General features: G+C 39.5%; 1 protein-coding gene across 1 annotated transcript in view; it reads right to left on the bottom strand.

Moving 5' to 3' along the window:
• Nucleotides 1–1,549: 1,549 nt before the first annotated feature.
• CHN2 (chimerin 2) overlaps nucleotides 1,550–23,529 on the bottom strand; it is a 162,141-nt gene continuing 140,161 nt past the window's right edge. The window contains exons 8-13 of the mRNA XM_027639212.1: nucleotides 19,124–19,208; nucleotides 16,572–16,745; nucleotides 14,687–14,764; nucleotides 7,713–7,850; nucleotides 6,644–6,749; nucleotides 1,550–3,404 (exon numbers count right to left, since the gene is read on the bottom strand). Of these exons, the coding sequence (XP_027495013.1) occupies nucleotides 3,233–3,404; nucleotides 6,644–6,749; nucleotides 7,713–7,850; nucleotides 14,687–14,764; nucleotides 16,572–16,745; nucleotides 19,124–19,208 (753 nt within the window). The 3' untranslated portion in view covers nucleotides 1,550–3,232. The remainder of the gene's footprint in view (nucleotides 3,405–6,643; nucleotides 6,750–7,712; nucleotides 7,851–14,686; nucleotides 14,765–16,571; nucleotides 16,746–19,123; nucleotides 19,209–23,529) is intronic.

Here is a 23,529-nt window from a genome sequence, read left to right as displayed (position 1 = left end):
TGTTCGATCCATTCTGTAGCTTAAACTGACACAGAGAGGAGAGTTGAGCACAAAGCTCTGCCTCCTCTGTAACTTCATTTTTTTTTTTTTTAAAAGTTTTCTATATACACTTTGTTTCTCTTTTTTTTCCTCCAAGTTCTTCTCCTTCCTCAGTAACTGTTCCACAGCACTTTGGAAAGCTATCACCCTACAATCCATTAACATGACTTGATTTAACATTTTACTGATTGTGGGTGGTTTATGGAAGGCAAGTTGTCTCACCCCAGCAGCTGTGAGGGGGTACAGAGTGGCACCCATTACACCAGAAGATGGGGCTAGCTGAATGGCATATGGGAATGGGGAGTGGATGGCTGCAGGAGGGGACTGCTGCTTCATCAAAGGCCTTCTCCAACAGCTGGAGTGGAACAAGGTTTCTGCTGAACACCTGGCTGCAGGCAGACACTGGTATCTCACCTGCTTCCAGAAGTGCAGAACTGTGTTCCACTCAAGATGAAATGACCCAGCAGGAAAGTTACACCTGCTCAAACACAGCCTCATGAAGCATCTTCCAAATGAGTCCTACTACTCTCTAGTAGTGCCTCATGTGAGATAAGCCATCGTGCTTTTGTTTAATCCTTTGAAGCGAAGGGAAGGATTTGGTGTAATCTGCTCAAGCCCATTTTTTTTTCTGTGTATTAGGTATTGGTTTCCATTAAAGGTAAATACGAATTTTTCTACTGCCTTAGCAGTCAGTTTTGCAGAGGAAAGTCTGCTGTGTTTTTACTTCCTCGAATGGTGACTCTGGAACGGGAATGATCCGATCTCAGCGGTGCAGCTCAGCCCCAGGTGCAGCGGTGGTGGCCACCGTAAGTCTGACATAAGAGATGAAGCAGGCACAGCACCAGGTGGCACTAATGAGGTGTGGAGGGAACAGAGTCCTTTTACCTCTATGCTCAATATGCCCCTGAGGACGCTGGATGTCAGGTGATCAGTTAGCCAAGTGAAACATGGACAATTCACTAGATATTTGTGTTTTAAGATGCAGAATCATACCCATTCCTCTGTCCAACAGACCAGAAACTCCTGCTCTCCAGGCACTAAGCATGGGTCTTTCTAAGCACACTGCCTTGTACTGTCATCAAATCCTTAAATTGTGACATGTGTTGAAGACTCCAGACAGTGAGACATGCTAAAGCTACCAGTGTGCAGCCTTAAAAAAATAACTGATCATAAAAAAAAAAAAAGAAAATCGTTGTTAGTCAAATGTCTGCGTTCAAGAGAGTGGAGAAGTGTTTTGATGGTATTGATTCTTGGATACTGATCAGATTGATATTGTGATTCGTTGCTTCCTTGAAGTTTTGCACAGCGGTGGTTCAGGGTGTTCTCTGAAAATAAATGTTTGCATGGGCTTGGCTGTGGTATGGGCATCCAAGTGCCAACCTGAAACTGCTGACACTCAGTAAAACTATTCTAAATTTTTGAGTAGGAAAGTTTCCAGCAATGTCAGGATGATAATTAGCGATTGATTTTCACTTGGCAGCTTGCCATGTAGTCAGTGACAGACACCAGAACTCTTTTAACACATTTAATGGGATTTTTCCTTCCATTTACACTATCATAAATTACAAAGCATATTTCACTTCACAAAATAAAACCATTTCCAGATCATTTTTATGACAGTATTAAGTAATACATAAGCTACAACAAATAGTCCTGTACAAGACAGGAGGTTCTATGGAAGTATTTGGAACTCAGACTATTTAGCATTTGTTCTGCAACTTGGATTAATCTATCTAGCCCTTAATTATTTCTCTAGAAGACAACAAATTTACAGTCATACCCTCTACCTCCCTTCATTATCATAGTTACAGATAGTTTTCAGTTTGAATAGAAATGTGCTCCCTGAAATAATTCAGGAAACTGCATCACTGAGTTATCAAGCATATGATATAAATGATCAAGATGAGGGAGTATTAGAATATTTTTTGTATTGAAAACTGAGTTTGGTAGTAAAGTATGTTGATTTTCTATGCTTGCAGAAACATCTCATGCTGAGAAACAGTTTTAACATTAGGAATAAGTTGCAGTTAGACTATGAACTCTGTAGGTCAATGTTTGTGAGGGGAGAAAAATATTAAAATTTGGTAATAATTAAATTTACCAGCTCCCACATGTCCTACACATTCTTTCTTTTTTCTTTTTTTTTTTTTTTAAACAAACCATCAGGAAACACATTCAAGATAAATACCTACATTTTTAGCAGATTTACTGTACATTTATAAATACAGAAACATGACAAAACATAACTCAATTTTTACAGAAAAACCAAATCCTTCATCATTCACCCAAAAAAGTGCTGACTTTTCAACAAGGCCAGAAAATATCCAGTGTCCCAGCATCACTTAACTTCTGTGATCTAAGAAAAATCTGGCATGTGAAACTGATACTACCACCAGGACTTTTGAAAAATTCTCAAGACCATATCTTACATGGGAGATAAAAAACAACAAAAAAAAGAAAATACTATGGTTTTGGAAATGGCAAATGGCTAAAAGTGTACAATCTTAGGATGCTAGTGCCTAAATGCGAAGAAACCTAAGGAAAGCTGAAATACGCACAAGAAAATTATTCTCCTTTAAAACACTTGCAATGAAAGAGGTATGTCAGGATAATACTGCATTAGTGGCAATTGTTTTCAATATATCATAGCAAAAATGCAGGAAAGAATTACATGGAAAATAATCAATGCACCGCATTGATTTATAGTTTGCTAAAATAAAATGCCATTCTTTCAGCCAGGTAAAGTAAAAATATCTTTATAATATACGTTCTGTTTCACAATTGACATATATAATTATGTCTCATGAAGAAGGAAATGTATAGGCGTATACAAGTAACACTGATTAAGTACCTTTTTGCTTCTCTAGCCATATTAAAATACGTTTTGTGTTTCTTAATAAGTTAACAATAAAATTGTTTGAAACTTCTCAAAACAAATATACATCTGAGGCAAGGCAAAAGATACAAGGTAAGAGGATTTTTTCTGACCTTCTTTTTCTCTTCTACAAAGAGGCATATGTCTATGAGACATATGCTTTCCCTAAACATTTTGGCATCCATCTGCAACTTTGCAGAAATCGAAGTGCAGTCAAGGAACTCTTCCTTTCTGTTTAAAAAAAAAAATTAAAGAATATTGTTTTTCCTTCAAACTAATTATTTAAAAATCAATGGCTTTGAAGATACGCCTCTCTGTCTAAAAGAGAACATCTTCATTTTCTATTAAAACCTGCACAATTAACTTCTGGTACCGCATGTCATTCAGTGTAGCAAGGGTACTGTCCTCTGGAGGTCTCATTAAAGTAGGTCCAAACACTATTCCCAGGTTTTCAGCATTCATAAAATTCTCCTTTTCATGCAAGGTAACCCTAAAATAGAAAAAAAAAAAAGTAATTGGTTGCTTTATCTTTAGTCTTGCTTCACATCAAACATTGGTAGATAATGACATTTTTCAGTAACAATTTTTACTCTCACTCAACATAGTAACTGCTTCCACAACAAATACAATGCAGCTATGGTGGGGCTGTGATTTCTAGTGCCTTTAAACAACTCTCATGTGATCTTTAAGTGATTTTTCCACGTGACTATCTGTGATTCCAATTAGTTGTTATACTTCAGGAGCAGGCTGAATCCTGGAGCAGCCTGGAGAAGTGGCCTGCTAAAATCAGGTTGCTATAAATGCCATCTGTTCTTGACAGAGAACAGAGGCACTCCTAGGAAGGAGCCCAGGCTCTTTTGTTTACTGACATAGGTCATATAATGTAAATACAAGAAGAGATAGACTCTTTGTGGCTGGAGCAAAGACCACCAAGGATTGGCCAAGCTGTGTAGAAGTCAGCCCTGACTGGAAAATCAGTCAAACCTGCTGGAAAAAGCAAGGTGTGCTCAAGGTTTCCCTCCAGGTAATAGAGCTGGATCACACAAGTGTCATCCTGTCTGAGTGGCATATTGAGTTCAGTCCTGACAGTGCTCATGCACTGCAGTGTAGGACAGCCACAGTCCCTTGATGGGTCACGGTCCCTCATGGACCAGACATTTGCTGTGACAAGTACAGCATGGATGAAGTTTCACATCTCCTTCATACAAATCCTCTGCTGGAGTGAAGCACATCTGGTTTTGGAGACAGGTCTCCTGGCAACAGCTGAGACCTTCCCTAGCATGGCAATTCCCAGCTGGGCATTTTGAGTGGATTCATTCATGCCATCAAGGGAGTACAAAGTGGCTGAAAACAGTATTTTGGTCTTCCCTTGTTTGTGAGGTACTTATATGACTCAGTTTTGCTTCTGTTATTGTCTCTCTGCCAAGAATGGCTCTGTCACAGAAAAATGCTGTTCCTCTTTGCTTTCAGGACAGAATTCCATTAGTGCCCCTACTCACAGATACATCATCATCTAGCACGGATATACTAGCTGTGCTTTGCAAGGAGCAAAGACACACCCAGGCTGTGTAGCCCAAACCACCTCTGTGCAAGTGTATGTTTAGCACTGCTTTCTCTCTGTGCATGTATGCTGCCAGCCAGGGGTGAAAAAACACAAAGAAGATTCACAGCTTCATTGCAACATCAGCACGAAGGAGTTGTACAGATTTCACCACAGGGGGGACTGCTCATGCTATTGCATTTCCTCCAATTTTGAGCAAAAAGTTATCAGAAAGGTAACTGAAGAAAACAACGAATTGACCGACAAACTCATTTTTCGTTGCTGACACTGGCCTCTGCTGGATTTTCCTGTGCTTTTAAGAACAACTCAGTGTAGTTTTTTTTCTGTTGAGAAGCAGTGGTGGTGTAGAGGCCGTGATCCTGCGGTCTTTACACAGACTCTCTTATACTGGTGCATGTTTTGTCCATGGAGGAAGAGTCCTAGAGAGCTGAAGTTGGAACTCTGTGTTTAATCTACAGAACAGCATAGTTTGAACCTAAAGGATTCTTTCCTTTTTCACACTCAGATCTCTCCAATAGATTCTCCATAGGAACTGACATGGTTGATTTCCACGCAGATGCCAAAAGCTATGATATGGGAAAGAAGATGAAATTCATTGCATGACTTGCAGGTATTTGAGAGAGAAAGCTTAATCAGCTCTTTGGACTATTTTTGTCTCATCAGTAATTCAGCTCAACAGCTGAACCAAAGCCTAGACTGCCATTCGGGAGAAGAAAGAAGGCAAGTCAATACATGTGTATTAAAAATTTCCTGCCGGGATGTGAAAGTACTGATTCTGTGTGCAGCTCACTTGCCCACAGCCAATATGGTTCATCATGATTTGTCCATGCCTATGTGCTGACAAGGGTGGATACTTAAACGTCTCATTTCTGCAGAGTCCAAAGAAGTTCTCACATGCCCAGGTAATGTCTCATCAAAGGGAAAAATTACTCATTTGTAATGACGTGAGCTGATTCAAAATGAGGAAAAGTCTCTGCATAATGAGAACTTGACTGAGCATGAAATACACTTCACACAAGTTCTCTGATGCAATTTTACATGAGTTGAGGTATTTTTCTTTTTTGGTTGGCATTAATAATACAGAATAGTGAAGATCAAACCCAGAAAATACTCCTCGTTTTTAATTGTGTTGCAAGAAGTTGGACAACTAAGAAGAGATCAAGGTTTTGCTGTATAAAAAGGTTGGTAGCTTTATTCCTCCCTTATCCCCTTTTCTGTTGTTTCCAAGTAGCAAACTTTAATCAAAGACAAGGAATATCTTGTGCAATATATCCATAAATGAAGGCCTGCTTTGAGATGACTGTGCCAGTCTGTACTCAGCTTCAGTTTTTAAATATATAGAAAGAAGACTTCCTGAGGCATGTAAATACCCAAAGCAGCAAAGTGGAGTTAGCATGCTTTTGAAATACAGTTTTGCTTGAAATCAGTGGAAGTGAGGCACCCTCTTTGGAGCAGTCCTTAGTTCTCCTAGATACCTAGCTGAAAACTTGGAAAACTTGGCAGTACACTCCCAAGTAACTTTTCAAAAACGAAATTTAGGCACTTTAGAAAATTTTGTATGCCTTGTGAGGCTTTATGTTTGCCTTATGAAGCCCCTTACGAGTGTCTTATGTATGCCTAAAGAAGCTTTGAAAAGGAAATGAGGCAGTGTGTTTAAAACCAAAAGAGATATAACTGGGGCCTGTATTGCTTTTACTAGTCATATAAAAATAGGCCCTGCTTGATTCTTGGCTTACTCTGATGTGAGCAAACAACTCGTAAGAGACAGTTCTTTCCTTATAGGGTTATTGTTCAAGAAGACAAATCAGGAGGTAAGGGGAGGCAAAAGCAAAGCATGTTCAAGTGCCTTACAGCAGCAGCACATCTAGCATATCTCTCAAGTACCTACCATTCAGTATTTTTCAGATATTATCTGCTTCAGAGAACTGTGACAATTTTCAATTAACTCTTCAAAGGTTTGCAATAATATGCCAGCAAAAGGACCTATGCTATATATGTGCATAGCTTATATGCACTTATACAAACAGCTTGTCTGATTATCTGTAATGTTACTGGTTTAGTGGCAGTGTCCTAATGGGAGCTTTATTGGTACTTTCTGTAATATTTCTCTTTCAAAGCAGAAAATTGTTAAGTTCTTCAAGAATTATCCTGCATGTCAATTAACTCACTTCTTGAGATGAATCATTAGGTATCTAAGTGTCTCGTAGTGAGCAGCAGGGAGTAACATCAACACTTCATGTATTGCTTCTAGTCGTTCGTCAGGATTGGAGATTTCTGTAAAAGCACCAAACAGGATTAATGTTAATAGGGCCTTCCATGTGTAAACAGCAATAAATCAAGAAGATAACTTATTATTATGGAATCATTTACAAGCCATTGGCTGTGCTTGGAGGGATAAATATTAAACTCATAAACGTGGAGCTTATCAGCAAGTTCTACATCCTCAAAAAAAAATGGCTCTACAAAGAAATCAGCAAAAAAGACCACCCAGGAGTTATCTCCATGGTCTGTAGCTCTATCTACAGGTCTGTTTAGGTACAGTACCCGAGCTTTGTTAAGTGCTTCATAATATTACTCTGCCCAGAACTCTCTCACTAAAATCTTACATAAGACTACTTCCATTAGTCTTCAAAACCAGATGGGAACGTGGATATATGCCGTTAGAACCTATGCTTGAATATGTAAGTTTAGCTAGAGGTTCAAGTGACATGGAATTACTTCAAGATTTCTGAACATATTTAAATATGTAGGTATCAGTGATACCTACATATACTGAGTATCAGCACTCATTTAAAACTGTTTGACAATCTCTCTAAAAATCTGAGCAGGATTTACATATATTTTACATGAGAAGTATAGATTCCCAAGCTGTGAACTAAATCAGTCATATTTGCTACATGGCTCTTCATTCAAATGGCATCAGGAGCCCAAAATATTAGAAGATTAAGAATCTCTATGGCCTGCTCTTAAGAGATTGGTGCATGGATTGGAACTGCTTCCCCTGGCCACACTCTTTACAAGCAAGAATAATTTCTCTGCCCAGCAGGAATTAGGAAGAGGAGAATACAAGAGAGGAGGTATCTGTGGTTGCATGGGGAGTGAAAGCTGGAGTAAGCCAGACGGAAAGGGAAGGCAGCACAACCACACAGACAGATTACTCTTCCTGCTACTTATCGATATACATTGTGGATGGGAAATGTAATTAAAGATTGGTACAAACTACTATGCAATACTTACTTGCTGCCTCTATGAACTTGGAATAGGTGTCATAGGTGATAACGGGAATTGGTAAGTCTCTGAAGTACAGCTTCAGTGCTCCGGCAATGATGTTTATGTCTGGATAAATACTGGCAGAAATATCAGCCTTGTCACCGTCTAGAAAGGGAGGAAGAAATCTTTTTGAAACCACACTAATTTTAAAGCAAGGCTAGACTTCTAATTCAGATTTATTGTATGCAACCTCACAGGAAAAAACAACCTGAAAGCATCTGGAAGGCTTAAATGAGAATATATTACTACCAACTTTACAATATATGAATGAGGAATGGTAGTTGCTATATGCTTTAGTAAACAATTTATTTGTTTACATCTTTTGGAGGGGCTGGTCATTACATCATCTATATCTGCAGTGTACCATCTCAAACTTACTGTTTTAATGTTGGATGACAAACCGTGTTAATAATATATTTCTTGCATTTGGCCCATTCATTCACTGAAAAGAAGCTATTAATAACTTGTTCTGATGTTGAATTTTCTATCCATAGATCAGTGCCCAGGAGTACGAACCATTTTTTTCATCTCCACTTGGGGAATGAGAGGCACAGAGAAATAATATATATTTCCAATGACCATCAGGAGACCAGTAGGAAAAATCAGAGTAAACATCCAAATGTATCTATAGTGATTAGCTGGTAAGGAAGCTGCATTATTGTCTGGATAACCTTTAATGTCTTAATATTTGACATATTTATTTATAGCAAAGATCTGAATTTAAATAGGCATGCCAAGGCATTTAGCTATACAATTTATTCTGAAATGCGGATTGCAATTTGTTAAATGAATATGGATACTTGTAATGGATGAACAGCTAAACAGATGAATTATGCAACTGAAATGGCATACGTTTTGTTTGCCACATTATAACACAGTTAGTCAGAACTCTGTTACAGAGCACTTTTAAACACATGAGCCTAAAGTTTACAAATGTTGCTGGTAAATCCTTGACTAATGCATGGCTTGCAATGAGTGACATTGCAAGAAGTAGCAGCAAGGCTGAATCACTAGCATTTTTCAAGTTCAAATTACTACATCCGTTCTGTACTACCTAGGACCCTCGTACCCACATTTTTCTCCAGACTGAGAAATCCTACTGTCCTTCTTTCCTGGGACCTGTCCTTGGTGGTCTTCCAGTAGAAAGATGGGTAGGACACTGGTCAAGTAGCTGTGGCTGTCTGGATTTAACCCCCAGCTTTACCTCAGGCTTCTTTGAGATTAGCTGTAACCCGCAGTCCGTATTTCCCACTATTCAACTAAGGATACTAGTGCTTCCCTGACAACAGGTGGTGAAGATTAGGACCTTACTGTGAGTGGGGTGATGCAGGGTTATGCTTGCTTGAAAGGCAGAGAGGGGTTTGCTTGTGTCTGCCAGGAGATGCAAGCACAAGGTTGGGCTGTTACCACCGAGGCGCTGACATGTTGTAAAGCCATTGCCTCGCTTGTCTTGCAATAACAAGTGCTTGTAGACATGCCCTGATACAGGCAGATGAATGGGTGTGCTTGATACACAGCATCTAAGATGGAGATAAAGGCTTTCATAGCAGAGTAAAAGAGTTTATATTGATTGTAGACATTTTATACAAACCTATGGCACTAATCTTGCCGGGATACGTCCTGTCCAATGTATGCACATAATTCTCATTAAGACTAATAGCACTACATGTTCTCATCAAGAGGAGATTATATGCTTAAGTGTTTAAAACAAACAGCCTTTCTTGATGCAGCTGAACAGTCTGAATACACCCATCAGCATTTAATTTAATACAGCATCAATAAGCCCTAGGAGGATGTTTACACTGCCCCAATCTTTTGTTTAATCCACACGTTCCAGGCACAGTAGCATTAGTCTTGTAAAGCTTTGTGTGGAGACCTCTATTTAATTGATGGACACCGAGCACGCAACATGCTCCACTGAAAACAGATACCTCCAAGGAGCCAGCAGCTGCATCAGAACAGATGCAGCAAAGCAGAAGCTTACATCTATTATCCAGGTCACCAGTACACTAAATGGAAGTGTTATTTATTTAATACTTTTACAAAGCAACCCAACAAGCTTCCTTAAAGGGGCTCTACAGATTGAGGTACTTCGAACTACAGTGTACTTCAAACATACCTCTTATTTACATATTTGCTTACTCTAGGAAAAATGCATGAATTCCTGAGTCAAACATTTTTCTCTTCACTTCAGAGACAAATACACATCCATTAGAAATGCACTGAAGTTTATTTTAAAGTGAGCACAACAATACATCTGCTATAATATATACGCTATGCACTTCTGCAATGGATGTGTAGGGGGAGATGGATTTTTGTTTTCCTTTCATAGACTTTGGAATTTTTTTTCCTTTCGGTTTCAGCAATTGAAGGCCCTTGGCAGGCTGCAGTTATTTCTTATCCTCATCAAATTCCTGGATTTGTATTTTTTTTAGAACACACTTTAAACACACTTAAAATTCAAAGCACTAAGAAAGAAAAGTTAGTTCATTGCCAGAAAAGGCATGACACATATTTCACAGAGGATCCCCTGCAGTAGCAGACTGTATGAACTACATGTGGTTTATATACTACCTTCTGCATTACCACCATAATTTTTTTTTCACTCTTCAATATGGGAATTCTCATCAGATTGTATCATTGCAGTGGCCATATGTTAATACAGTATTTGTTTTTCATAAATTTTGGCTTACAAACACGTAGTTCATTTCAGCTGTACAAACCTAATCCTACCCAAACCCCATCCCTTATCTTTCCTTGTTACTTTGACTCTCAATGTATTTTGTTGCATTATGTTGAAGTTTCAATATCTCAAGACAAAGAAGGTCTTTATTCTTTTCCTTAGAGGTTTCAGCTGACTTTGGATGCCATAGAAATATATCAATACTTTATTAGGGAATGAAATAGAATAAGTGTTACATTCTTAAAGCCTCAGCTATGCCTTCTGAATACTGAATTAGATTTTTCTTAAGTTCCTTTTTCCTAAATGCTTTGGTTTTACTGCACAACCTTTACCATTCTAACATGCTTCTTTGCGGTTTTTCTTGGATTTGGCATTTGACAGGTTTTCATCTACGCTGCCAAAAGGGTGAGTATGAATTTAGGATGCCTCTAAGTACTCATGTAATATTTAACAGCATAATATTTTTAGCAAGTGTATTGTACCAGCCAGTCATACAAACAAGTGGGAGGACAGAATGCGGTGGTGACAATGGCAGCTCTGTGGATTAAGCACACAATGGGTGTTTTCTGGATGCCACAACGCCACAGCTCAACAATGCTGACAGAGAGCAACTGTCATTCTATAGCACCAACATTCACCAGATTAAATAAATCCACATTATTCCCCTCCTTCTCATTACAAAAATCACTAAAATGGAACATTGTCAGTGCCTCAGAGAGCCTAATGCTAATTTACAGTAGGGTATTTACACTGCTTTGGCTTTGGAAGGCAGTCTTAGTTTAAATCAGATGAAGACCAACTTCACCCTGTTTTAAAACCAACTATCACAGATTCATTGGGCCCAAGTAATATTACGTGGGATGCCATTCTCTTCCCAAGATTTTAACTTTGCAAACTTGCCTTTGCTTTTCTGTTCTTGCTCTAATTCTTTGGAAGCAACAAGTGTCTCTTTGTCAAAGCAGAATTAGTCAGAGGGAGGGCTGGCTTCTCTTCATTGCACCCCTTCAGCTGCACAAGGGACCAGCAGGAGAGGTACCCTACAGCCAAGTCAGCCCCCACGCCTCATCCCTGTATCATATTGTCCTCTGGCCCCTGTGGCTTGATGAAGAGCATGGGAACTAAAAAGCTTGATGGCATTATTTCAAGGATGCATCCTGTGCATTAAAATGGCCTCTCTATTTTCAACGCCATTTATTAAAAGCTGTATTTCTGGAGATGCAAAAGTACTGGCATTTTAGCGAGTCGGGGGGCTGACTCAGAAATGATGGGCAGGGAGTGACTTCTGTAATGACCCAGTGCAGTGTTCTGCTACTGCAGGCACCATGCCATATAACCCTTCTGGTAAACCCTGCAACTTCCACTTCCAAAACTAGTTAAGGTTTTTTATCCCTGCTCTTACAAGAAGGTTGTTTCAAAGACTTCCTTTCAGATGGTTAAAAAATGGTCTTTCAATTGTCAGACAAACTTTATTCCTGGCCAGTGTACATCCTCTAGTACTGTGTCAAGACTAAAGAGTTCTCTTCTCTGGTTTCGCTATAAGCATCTCCTTTGACTATCTCAAGCTATTTTAAAACACATTTACCTTCTGCTATGCAGTGTGCCCCAGAGATATCTGAGATAGTGATGTGACCACAGATAAAGCTGTTTCTGCTGCAACACCTTTCTATTAACCAGAACTGATCAGGAATTTTCCACTTTATATTTCACACACAAATTTTCTCTTTTTATTTTTTTTTTTAACTTTTTTAAAAAAAAGTTAATTTCCTGTAGTGAACGTGGAAATATGAATTCTGTAAAACTCCCACAAACTTCACATTCTGGGCAGAAAATTAAATTTGAACAGAAAACTTCCAGGTAGTGTTGGAGGCAAGACCTGCCACCTGGCTCTCAGGTCCTTTTTCTTCCAGCTCTGTCACCTGGTATATTCCAGGTGAAAACTGGGATATTCCTCATCCTCAGATGGTTCGCTCCATGCTGCTCTAGCTTCTAGTGCTAAGCAGGGGTAACAGGGCAGCAGAAAAGCAATGTTCCTACCTATGGGGCTGGGATGCAAAAGAGAGGGTGGTGTCCCTGCCTCTGTAAACTTTAATCTGACAGGGAAGCTAGCCCTGAGCTGTCATGTTGGAAGTATCTTGCCAATTCAAACTTCTGCCAGCTGACAACCACCTTCTAGCTGCACAGCCCACAAGTCAGAACAAAAAAACCTGTTTTTGTTTTTCTTTAAATCCCTTCCTGCAAAAAATCTCAACTCCTCCTGCCCTTCCATCTCAGTTCAGGGAGAAAACATTTTCAAACCTGGAAAGTTTTGAAAGTTCTCAGCTTCTGGTCTCCGCAATTCTGTAGTCCTATATTTCTCATAACAAGGTTTTGTTAATTGTTCTGCTGCTTTTATTTATGCTTTTTTTTTTATTCATGGCAACACACTCTCTTTCCTTTGTTAGCCTTTTCTCCTCCTTCTGAATTTATGCCCAATGGTCTTCCCCACAGCCTTTGTATACAAACTCTGTTCTTGCTTTCTCTGCTTCCATGTTTATCCATGCTTTTTTTCCTTTGGAAATCCAAAACTGCTAGTAACCTTACTCTTCCTGTTTCTAGATGCTGCTGCCTTTGCCAGTAAATCACACTTTCTTCCTTGCTGTGGATCTAATTCAAGTGTGTATTGCCATCAATTATGCTGTGAATATAGGCAATAAATAGGCGATAAACTGAAGTGGCTCCAGTGGTTCAAAGCATTTGCAAAGGAACTACAGCTGCAGCAGTGCTGAAGTCATGCTCAGACATAAATTTAAATCTACTTTCTTCCAATTCTACAACCTGTGCCTCTCCTTCTGGGTTTCATTCAGCTTGGTACACTTAGAGGAGAAATAACACACAGAACAAAAGGGTTTGCCAGGCCAGATCTACCCTCAGGGACTTGTGTCGACCATGATCCTCTCAGCAGCATTGATTCCTGTGGCACATCTGCAACATTACCTTCCTATGATAGCAGTCATATCATTGTGCATCTCTCTTGCCCAAATAATGCCTGACCTATGTCCATATGTGCATAGGTTCACAACTACAGCCCGAAACATATTTTAAAATATGTATTATATTTTAAGGATATTTCAGCATGAAAACAGTCAATTTAGAAATTGCTAGTTGGACTTTCTTTACAGTGATATCTGTATGATAAACTGCCTCCAAGCACAAACTGTTCAGGCGCAGTACGACGTGGCACCCACAGACCTTGCTGGCCTGTGCAGCCTCCCCTGGAGCCCTCAGACCTCCTTCCCACAGGCCGCCAGGGCCCTCAGTCCCTGCCTGAGTGACATCCCAGCCGTCTCCAGCTGCATCACGGCCATGCTGGTGTGTGGCCATGCACCCTTCTGGTTGCAACCCTGACCCACAGGATGACTTTCTGGCTTAACCTGGCCCCGCCTTGTCCCCCAGGGGCTTGTGACCACTGGACTATGCCTGATCCTATTCCCTATTATGGCAGAGGTAACACCGGAAAAAATTAAGTAGGAAGGAAAACACTATTTATGGGAAAGGAGAAGAATATTCATGTAACTTCTTAAATGTACTTGAAAAGGTGTTTTCCATTGATGAAGGCTCTAACCCTGCACTCGCTTACATAACCACTTTAAATTAGTCCTGTGTGCAAAGATCGTGTGCGCAACCAGAACCAACATAATCAGCTCAATCAATTCAGAAGGGCTATGAGGATGGTAATCAGGCAGTGTTTTAAAAATTAATTTTTCAATATGCTGTACAACCAATCTCCTCAATGCTCCTCACGTCTGTTGCACGGATGGAATCCCATGCACAGTGGTGCAATGTTTCCTACAAGGCTACATGCAGAATGACTTCCCAGTTGGAGTTCCTGGTCCTTAAACTCATAAATAGATTATCATATTGTAAAGCATTGAGTCTATCAAAGACATGACTAAGAACTTTTCCCTGGCACCATCTAGGCTCGTACTTCAACTAGGGGCTGAGGCTGTACTGCTAGGCTGAGCAATCATCCAGTCACCTGCTTAGCCTTCTACTCATCAATTCTTAGCGTTTAATTATTCCTTCCAACTATGAAACATGTTTCTTCTTATGAAAAGGACTGCAGATCAATTTAAGGACTTAGAAAAGACAGATTGCTTTCTCTACTTCTGTTTATATGCCAGTTTCATTACCATGGTACCTATATAACCCCCGTAAGAACTGAAAGGTCCTAGAACTGAAAGTTTAGATTAAAACTGTACAGAATTAAAAAATGTTGTACCTCGATCAAAGGCCATTTTCACATCTTCAATGTGCTCAGTGAAGCCTGAGACTCTATAGAGGCCCTCGGACTTCAAACCTGAAACAAAAAATTCTTGTTTAACTTAGCTTCAGTAACCAACAAATATTTAGGCTTAAAAACAGTAAAGCAAGAACAACGAACCTACTAAGTGTAGCAAAATATTATTTGCAATGTGAAACTCCAGAGCATTTAAGGGAAGATCAAGATGATGTTAAATTGTTTCTTAAAAGGATTAAAGAATTTTAGAATTTTTACTTTCTGATTTTGTTAGGTACATGGTTGATTTGATTATGTTAGAGGAAAATACTGCAATTTGCTAATGGTGAGGCATGTGATATTATTACGATTTATTCCTTTTATGTAGGAGATTTTCCTGGATTTGGCTATAATTAATAAAGCTGTAGAGGTCTCCCTTCCTTTTACCAGTTGCTTAATGATAAATAGTGATTCAAGTAAAAGACTGCCTTTCCTGTGAGCACATTTCTTCCCTATTTTGCTGTCAGCTTTTACTTATACAAAACTGAAAGATGCAATGGATACAGTTCTCACCATCAGTACATCCCTTCTACAGTTCTTTCACACAAGCAATCTGCTCACTCGCACAGCTCTCCCCACATTGCTCCATGCCAACATGAAATGCAGGGCAGCCCAGCATAGCATGCTGAGTTCACACACATTATTTATTTTAATCCTAGAATCCCTTATTGTAACTGTGCACCTTGTTAACCTACTTATAAGTTCCTACTTATAAGTTTGTTTTCTTAAGAACAAAATCAGAATCTTTCATAGATCTGTAGCAATTAAAGAAAAAATACAAAGATATTGAAAAAACTGAGAACAGGCAACAGATTTTATCTTAATCAATATATGTACCAGTAAGTGATTAGATCTCAAATGCAATGTAGCTTCCTGCTATATCATTGGAGTAAAGCTCTTCTATCTTAGTCTATATTATTCTTTTTATTTGTCCCTGCAATGATGATATAATCCTGGTAGAGCTTTACGGAGCAGTGCAGAGGATTTACTAGTAAGTCTTTGATTCAATTCAGCAGATGATGCGTGGCTTAGAAATCCCTGTGGCTAGTATCAGTGTGTTGCTATGCAGATTACTGGGATGCTATGAATTCCACATTATGAGATTCCTGTGCTGAAGCTGAGACTAACAGGAAAATTTGGCTTATTGGGCAGCACATTAAACATACACATTTGCTATCCAAAGCAAAAATGCATGATTATTACAGAGGGGATACATGATCATTGGAGGGGAAATGTTTTTCCTTCAATCTGGCACAGGTCTGTTTACCAAAAACCTGTCACAAGCTTGCATTTTGCCTGTGACATGCTGCCTGTGCCACGGGATCCATCAGTCAGTAACTGAGCATCATGTGAAACCGTGAGCAGTTAGTGTCCTACCACAAAACACCACAGCCTGTGACCTCACTTGTCTGAGTCACTTTCAGTCACTTGTGTTCTCTTGCCCACAATGTCTGTAAAGGTTATTAAGAACAGATTTGATTTAAACTGATTACTCTAAAATTGGACGTGTCCCCAGGTATGTTAAAATAAAGTAATGAAAAAAGACACATAAATATGAACTTAAAGTTCACTTTAAAGTTCACCCCTTTCAGAAGTGAAACATTATACATGTTTTGACATGTTTCAGAAAGCATTTCAGGAAAATGCATTAAGGAATGCCATGATTTAATTTTACTAGCTAATGTAAAGCAATGTATCACCTGCACTAAAAAAACCCTTCTCTCATCCTGTCCTCAGTGTGCATGAGCATACTACCCTGTTTGAGCTTAGCAGGTAATTCAAGTCATCTTCATTTCACTGCGTCTGCTGCTTTCCTAAGCATACAAACCTCTTGCTTCAATCTCCCGAATGCATGAATCCACAACCATGGGCCTCTGGGTATTGTGGGCTTTCACGAGTGTGGTGAGATCACAGCAGTAGACTCGTTTTATCCTCTTGAGGTCTGGTTGACAGTCGTTGGGCACGTATTTGGAGCACTGCTTATGTACGTTCAACCCACAGTCTGTAAGCAAAGTTAGCCAGGTTAATTAATTAATAATGATGCTGATGGGCCTTCCCTGACAATTTATTTCCTTGGTCTACGTTAAGCAAGGGGCCCAACTTTCCCATCAGTCAGCAAAGATAAAATAAATACGATGCAAATGAGAAAGATGAGCATGGAAATGTGTAAAAATCTTACAGTGGGAGAAGTGAACTCCAGCAGAGTTGTTAAAAAGGTATAAAGACTCTGGATGTCCCTCACATCCCTCTGAGCTGTAGGTGACTGCTGATGCAGTCTGGATCGGTTCATTACTGGACACATAGCTCAAGGTGTTGCATTTGAACATGTGAGGCTTAACTTCTGGGTATTTTAGATTAGCCTTAAATAAAACTGGCACAGTAATGACTGTCTTCTGCTGGTTGTCATGAGGCTTAACACTGGTCACGGTTGAAGAACCTAAGATTCACCTGAACCCTCAAACTGGGACAGTGCCTTGAGCTAGCATGCCTCACTCTGCCTTCCACATTCCTGCAGTGTCACATTTTGGCTCTCTCTGCCACATCAGCAGACTCCTCATCTCTGGCTCATCACTTCACTGGTGACTAAAGTCTCCCCTGTGTTTAGTCTGTAGGTCAGTTTAGGCATATAAAATGCTGTGAAAGGCATGATGTAAAAAAGTGACTCATTTTACAAATAGCTCTTGTTGTCTTACTCCAGAGTCAAATCCTACTCTCAGTTGCACGGGTGGGTTTCTATTAACTTACACATCACTTTTTCATCTCCACAAATTGAATTTTTCTAATAAACTCAAATATTCAGCCAAATGAATTTATAAGCCTCAGTAAACACCACCATCGTGAGCTGTATTATTTCACACAACTCTGATTCCTGTTTTAATGCCTTCCCAGTCATGCCCATCACTGATGGTACCCTTTGAATTAACTTAACATTAATCTGTTAAAAATGTAAACATGACCCTATTACTTGCAGCACGTTTCAGTATTAAACTCTATAAAATATTAATCAAGCAAAATCATATACAAACACCTCAACAAACATATACAAAACCTCAACATTTAATGGAACTCGGTGGGTTTTTTGGGGTTTCTCCATAAAGTTATTACTGCATAATACATTGTTGTTCTGTGAAATCTAAACAAATGTGAGTGCTGTAGTTAGGATCCTCCCTGCATTGTTTTCAGTACTGTTCTCCAAGCATGTGAAGTTAAATCCAAATGTGTCTGTCTACTTAAATGTTCTTGATTTAATGAGGAAGTGTATTATGTTTCATGCTAAATAAACAAGCCTTTTCATAAGTTTAATACTTTATGTATGTGAACAAATACAGTGTTATGCATTAGTGAGGCCAGGTTTTGCACACTCGTGTTTAAGATCAAACAGCTTGAGAAGCAAACTACTACTCCTCCTTTTTAATGTCCTTCTCATATTCTTTGTGTTACCCTTATTCATCTACAGGCAGACAAGATATAGCAGTAGCTGAGACTGCCCTTATTAAAAGTGCATTTGAGAAAGGTATTTTGATCCTTCAAACTGCAGTCTAAATTTTAGGTAAAAACCACCTCCTCCATTGATGGAAGGCAGATGTCAGGGTTGGATGTGTTTGGTGCCAGTCGGAGATCAGGAATGCCTGGAGGTCAGGCAAGGAGAGGTAAGACAGAGGTAAGACAAACAACTTTTGGAAGCGATTCTAGATGTGGAGAAAGAAGATATGAAAACCCATTTGCACTACACCAATACACTACTGCTACTACAAAAGCTCATGATATGATGATTATTGAATTTTTCCAAGATCATTTTTCCCACAAAAGAACAAACAAATTTAAAATAATTAAGGCACTATTAAAATGCCAATACAGCTATAGAGGCACCAGAAAACTAATCCCCCTTGGAAAATGAAGGTGGTATTTTTTGGTTTTATCTTGAGGTGGGATACTTCAGGCTTGCAGCAATGCATGGTTTTTTATGGGAAACAGGTGGCAGTCTTTTTTTCAGACAAGGGCACTTATCAGCAATTGGTTGCAAAAAGATGAGTTATGAAGCCTAATTGCTGCCTGGATTTGCCATTTACAGTGCTTTTTTCTTAAGACATAAAAACATTAAGGGATAACTTAACCATAGAACAAGTTTTAAAGTATACACCGAGGCACAGACAGAACCAAGGTACTACCAAAAGGATGTCACTCTCAGCAACCAAGGCCTTATGGCTTCATTTCTAAACGAGCTAATGAGGCAAATGAAAATGTTCTAACTTTTGCAGGAGGATTTCTTGCCTTGTTCTGTACAGAAATCCTGGCCCCCATTCCTGCAGGGAGTGCAAGCTGGGATGGGACAGATGTCTGAGCAGTTCAAGAGAATGACAGAAAATGCTGAAGGGCTACCTGAACATCTCACTCCCTGAGCGATGAGACCCCACATGAAGTTGGCGCAGTATTCACACCAGTGCGGACCTCGAAATGTATGGACCTGTAATACAAATGGGAGTGGGAGAAAGAAATGGGGTCATTGGGAGGCAGATGGTCTGACAGATGGAACAACTGAAATGGATAAACAACAGAAGACTCAGTAGGAGTAAATCTTTAGCATACAGTGCCCACATCCTTCCAAAGTCTAGAGGAAATAAACCATGGGAACAGAAATTTGCTTTGATCTTGCAGTTTATCTTTCAATAGGCTTAACATTAAAGAGAACTGGGCTGTGTATGACACTGAAAACAAATCATTTTTGCTAGCTGACATTCTTACTATAGGGGAGGTGAGGAAGCCAGGATTAAAAAAGTAAAACTAATAATCCAAGGAACTGTAGATAAAAGCAAACGACACCCTTCCTCACTCGAGTAAGTAAATTGAACTCACATAGGGAAAAGATGTCAGTAGACTCTTTTTCAGCAGACCAAAGTTCATTTTGCTACAGTCCACACGTGAGTAAGTAAGGAGGAATAAAATGACCTGTGTGCTGACAGAACCCACAGCCGGGTTTTGCACACCACCGCTGCTTCCAACACTGCTTTTCTAAAGGCTATAGCGGAAGACCTTTTTATTTAAGATGTGTGTTCTGGTAAAGTAAGCATTTCATTTTCATTGAAACAAAGAGTAAATAGTGGGTCCATGCCCATGTGAATGGACACAATATGAGCTAGTTCTAGCCAGAGACTTAATTGAGCCTAACAAAACATAAATCATGCACACTCTGGCTGCTAACGCGTCCTTTTATTTCTCTTTGCTCTTGTTTACCCACTGGGTGAATGGCTGAAAGGCCACTTCCACCCCCTGGGATGGGGAAAGATGCTCTCTGCTTTCCATAGAGTAAAAAAATGGTCATTACCCTTTTCAGATAAACTGTGAAGTTTTAGGCCAAGCATTTGGCTTGCTAACGTTTTTGCTCCATTTGTGTGCAGAATCACACTTACACAAGCCTGTACTCTTGAGTCCAGGAAGATGAAATATTGCGATTTTAATACAGATGTTTTTATCTCTTTTTGATTTTGAGATAAAAACATGAGCCTGACTACAAATGGCTTCTGACCAACTACTCAGTCAAATGATTGTGTGAATAAACTTGAAGCAATAGTAATTCTTCCTCCCTTTTGGCAGTGAAAGGTCAAAACTGGAATGTCTGACTGGTCATGATTATCTTTTGAAGTGGTATTTTACCTCTCAGAAAAATGTGTATATCTGTGAAGCAAGACTTTGCAACAAAGTTTGAGATAGATATATTAATAAATATAGCCATATACTACTTTCTTATTTCATTTTTATTTTGCAGAGTGGGTAGCATGAATTTCAGACATGGCTTTTTGTGGTGGTAAACAGCTGTACATAACATCATCTGGTGACCTGAGTTTCAGTCACATGCACTGTGTGACCTTCAGTGGATACCAAACTACAGATACTACTAATTATGCCTGCATCTTTACCATTTTTAGACTGAAAGCCACATAATTAGTAGGTCTGCACCTGCACTTAATTGTGGGTGAAAATCATCTGCTGTGGGAAGACAGCTAACTGTGTCTTCTGCTTTGCAGCAGTTTACAAAAGCTAACCTTGTGAGAAGGGCTGTAAAAGCTCAGTCAGGACTTCTAAAAACACACCATTTCATATATAAAGTCCATTGCAGTTGCTAGGATATTTGGGGCCTACTTGCACACTTTACATAAAGCTTATTTCAGCTGATTTTGCTGTGGCTTATTTTGAAAATGGTAGCTGATTATTCCTTGATCTCTCCTGTCATTAACTGGAAAGTCATCAATGCTGGCTGAGGGCTCCATTTCAGAAGTGCTGACAGCGCGCCCTTCCCTTGTTCCGTTCAGCTTGGTGGCCCTCAAAGGTTGAGTTCTCTTTATTCATTCACTTCAATTTTTCACGGATCTGCATTTTAGCTCAAATGGCAAGTCTCCAGCTGAAATACCCTGTGAAAAGCTTGGTGGTTTCTGGCCAAGTTGAAACTAACTGAAAAAAAGGGAGATTTTCAAAAGTTTCTAGATGAAGGTGCAAAAAGTCTCTTAAGATGCAGTTTTGAAGTAAGTCTCTTATGGCTTGACATTAATTTTAAAGAAATAATGGAGGAATTCTGTTCTTAGGTACACTTTTGAATGCTAAATGGGAATTTTGCCTGCAAGATTGGCCTTATTTCTCTTTTAAACAGTGAGACATAACAGCACGTCTTAGGTTTTTGAGATGCGGTTTTAGGTTTTGCCCCATCCTTTGTAGTTGCATCATTATGAATGGACTGGGCTTAGATTTTTTTGAAATATGATCAAGAGTTATTTATTGCTGGTCCCAACCCCATCCTGCCATCTCAGGAGACCTCTCTGTGCACAGAAAACATAGGCTTGGGCTGCTTGAGCTAGAGTTGACACATAATTCCAATTTTTAAAAGAATTTACATGGAACTATTTCTCCAAATAAGCTAAAATCATGATGTTTCAGATGATACACTGAAATTTTCTTGTTCCATCTTTCAGCCTCTTTCAATAAAAAGTTGTTTCTTATGTCCATGTCTCTTCTCTGCTGGTCAGTCTCACACGACACTACATTGCATGTCTCTTCTTGTTTCCTTTCTGTACTCTCACTTTTGCCCCTTCACCCATCTGGTGCTCTTTTTTTTTAAGTGGTGGCATTCCCCCAGTGGGTGCTACCATATTGCCTTCTAGTTTGTGTCTGAGTTGTCTTCACAGAGGGAAAAACTGAGACCAAATTTAAGGAGTGCTAGTACGGTGGCAAAACAAAGTTATACCTTAAGCGATATGGCAGAAACGGACGAAAAAATTGCCTTGAATTGAAACACATGTTTTTTATTGGCATTATATAGTGTTGTTTCTGAGAAAATTTTGTTGTTTATGTGGTTGGGTTTGAAGACTTTTCTATTTGCCTCCAGAGAAGATTTTTTTACAGACTTTCGCCTGAATACAGGCACATTTGCACTCTGTGGACTCCTGCTGAACCTGAGCCATTTGCAGGGAAGAAAAGCTAACTCTGCTGTTATTTCTGTTTAAATGAATACACATAATTTTCATGATGTATGTAAAAAATGTTTCCCCAAACCCTTTGTCTCCCAGAAGCAGTATTATCTGCAGTGCTTAACACAAGGGGAAATTTATCCCAGAGCCTCCTCTCTCCCAGCAGATCTGACTTGTCTGTAATCAGCTGCCTTTGCTCTACTAGCCTGCCTGCAAATGGGATTTGCCCATTCTATAGTGACAAACAGGCACAGCATTGTAGAAAATGCACATTATTCTGCTGTATTCGCTCACTTAAAGTAGCACAGAAGCCCTCTCACGAATTCCCAGCATAGAACAAAGAGCGTGGAGCATCCCCAAACTCCATGCTGCTGCCCTCAGGCAGAAGGTTGACTTCACCACCAGCTGGGACCCCACTGAAGTTGGCAGGTAAAGCTCATCTGAAAGAGCCTCCTGGATCCTAACTCATGAGGACTTTGTGATCCAGTTAGGCTGATACCCACATAGCTAGAGAAATACCTCTGTGTTTTTCTAAACAGGACTTCAGAGATTTATTCTCTTTCCTGAATTACGGTATGTCTACACTGGCTTATGCAAAGTTCTCCCGCCAGACAGACGCCAGCTCCAAACCTAAATCCATGTGACTACGTGGTGTGCTCAGGATGAACCCAGCTTAACAAATCAGCCTGGATACTAAATCTTTTTTTGGTCATTTGCTGTGAGTGTCTTGAAATTTGGAAGAGGTTGAATGAGAAAGCATGGATACTCAGAAGGGCATAACCTGGTGCCCCCATGCTCAAACTTCAACACCACTTTACAATTTTTGTATTAGTTTGGCAAGGATGGAGGGAGAGCCATCATTGCACTGAATTTGTGCCTTTAATCGGTTCTTCCTTTTATTCCTTCGCTCTTCCAGTAGGGAAGATCTTTGCTGTAAGATCTACAAGAATCTCATCAACTTCACTAAAAATGTGCCCTTCATTTTTAAGATTCTTCACGGCTAAAGGACAAGAGCTAAAGAGTGTTTGTTCATGAAGAATTGCCTATGACAAGATTATGAGGGACAGTCTGACATGTAACCTTTATCTCTAGGAACTGAGATGAATGATACAATACACGTCAGTATTCACCTAAAAATGGGGAAGACAACTTTTTGAATGTCTGCAAAATAGCACTGTCCTTCAGATAAATCCTATACCATTATAGCTTGAGTGTTGGCAAAAGCCCTTAAGAATTTTGCCCCAAGACCCATAAAGCTATTCTTTTCTAAATAATTTCTTAACTCTTTTATGCAATGAATATGGAATATATAAAAGATATTAGCCTTGA

This window comes from Corapipo altera, unplaced genomic scaffold, assembly GCF_003945725.1.
Source record: "Corapipo altera isolate COAL_440 unplaced genomic scaffold, ASM394572v1 44, whole genome shotgun sequence".
Lineage (NCBI taxonomy): Eukaryota > Metazoa > Chordata > Aves > Passeriformes > Pipridae > Corapipo > Corapipo altera.
This window is presented reverse-complemented; position numbering and strand designations above follow the sequence as displayed.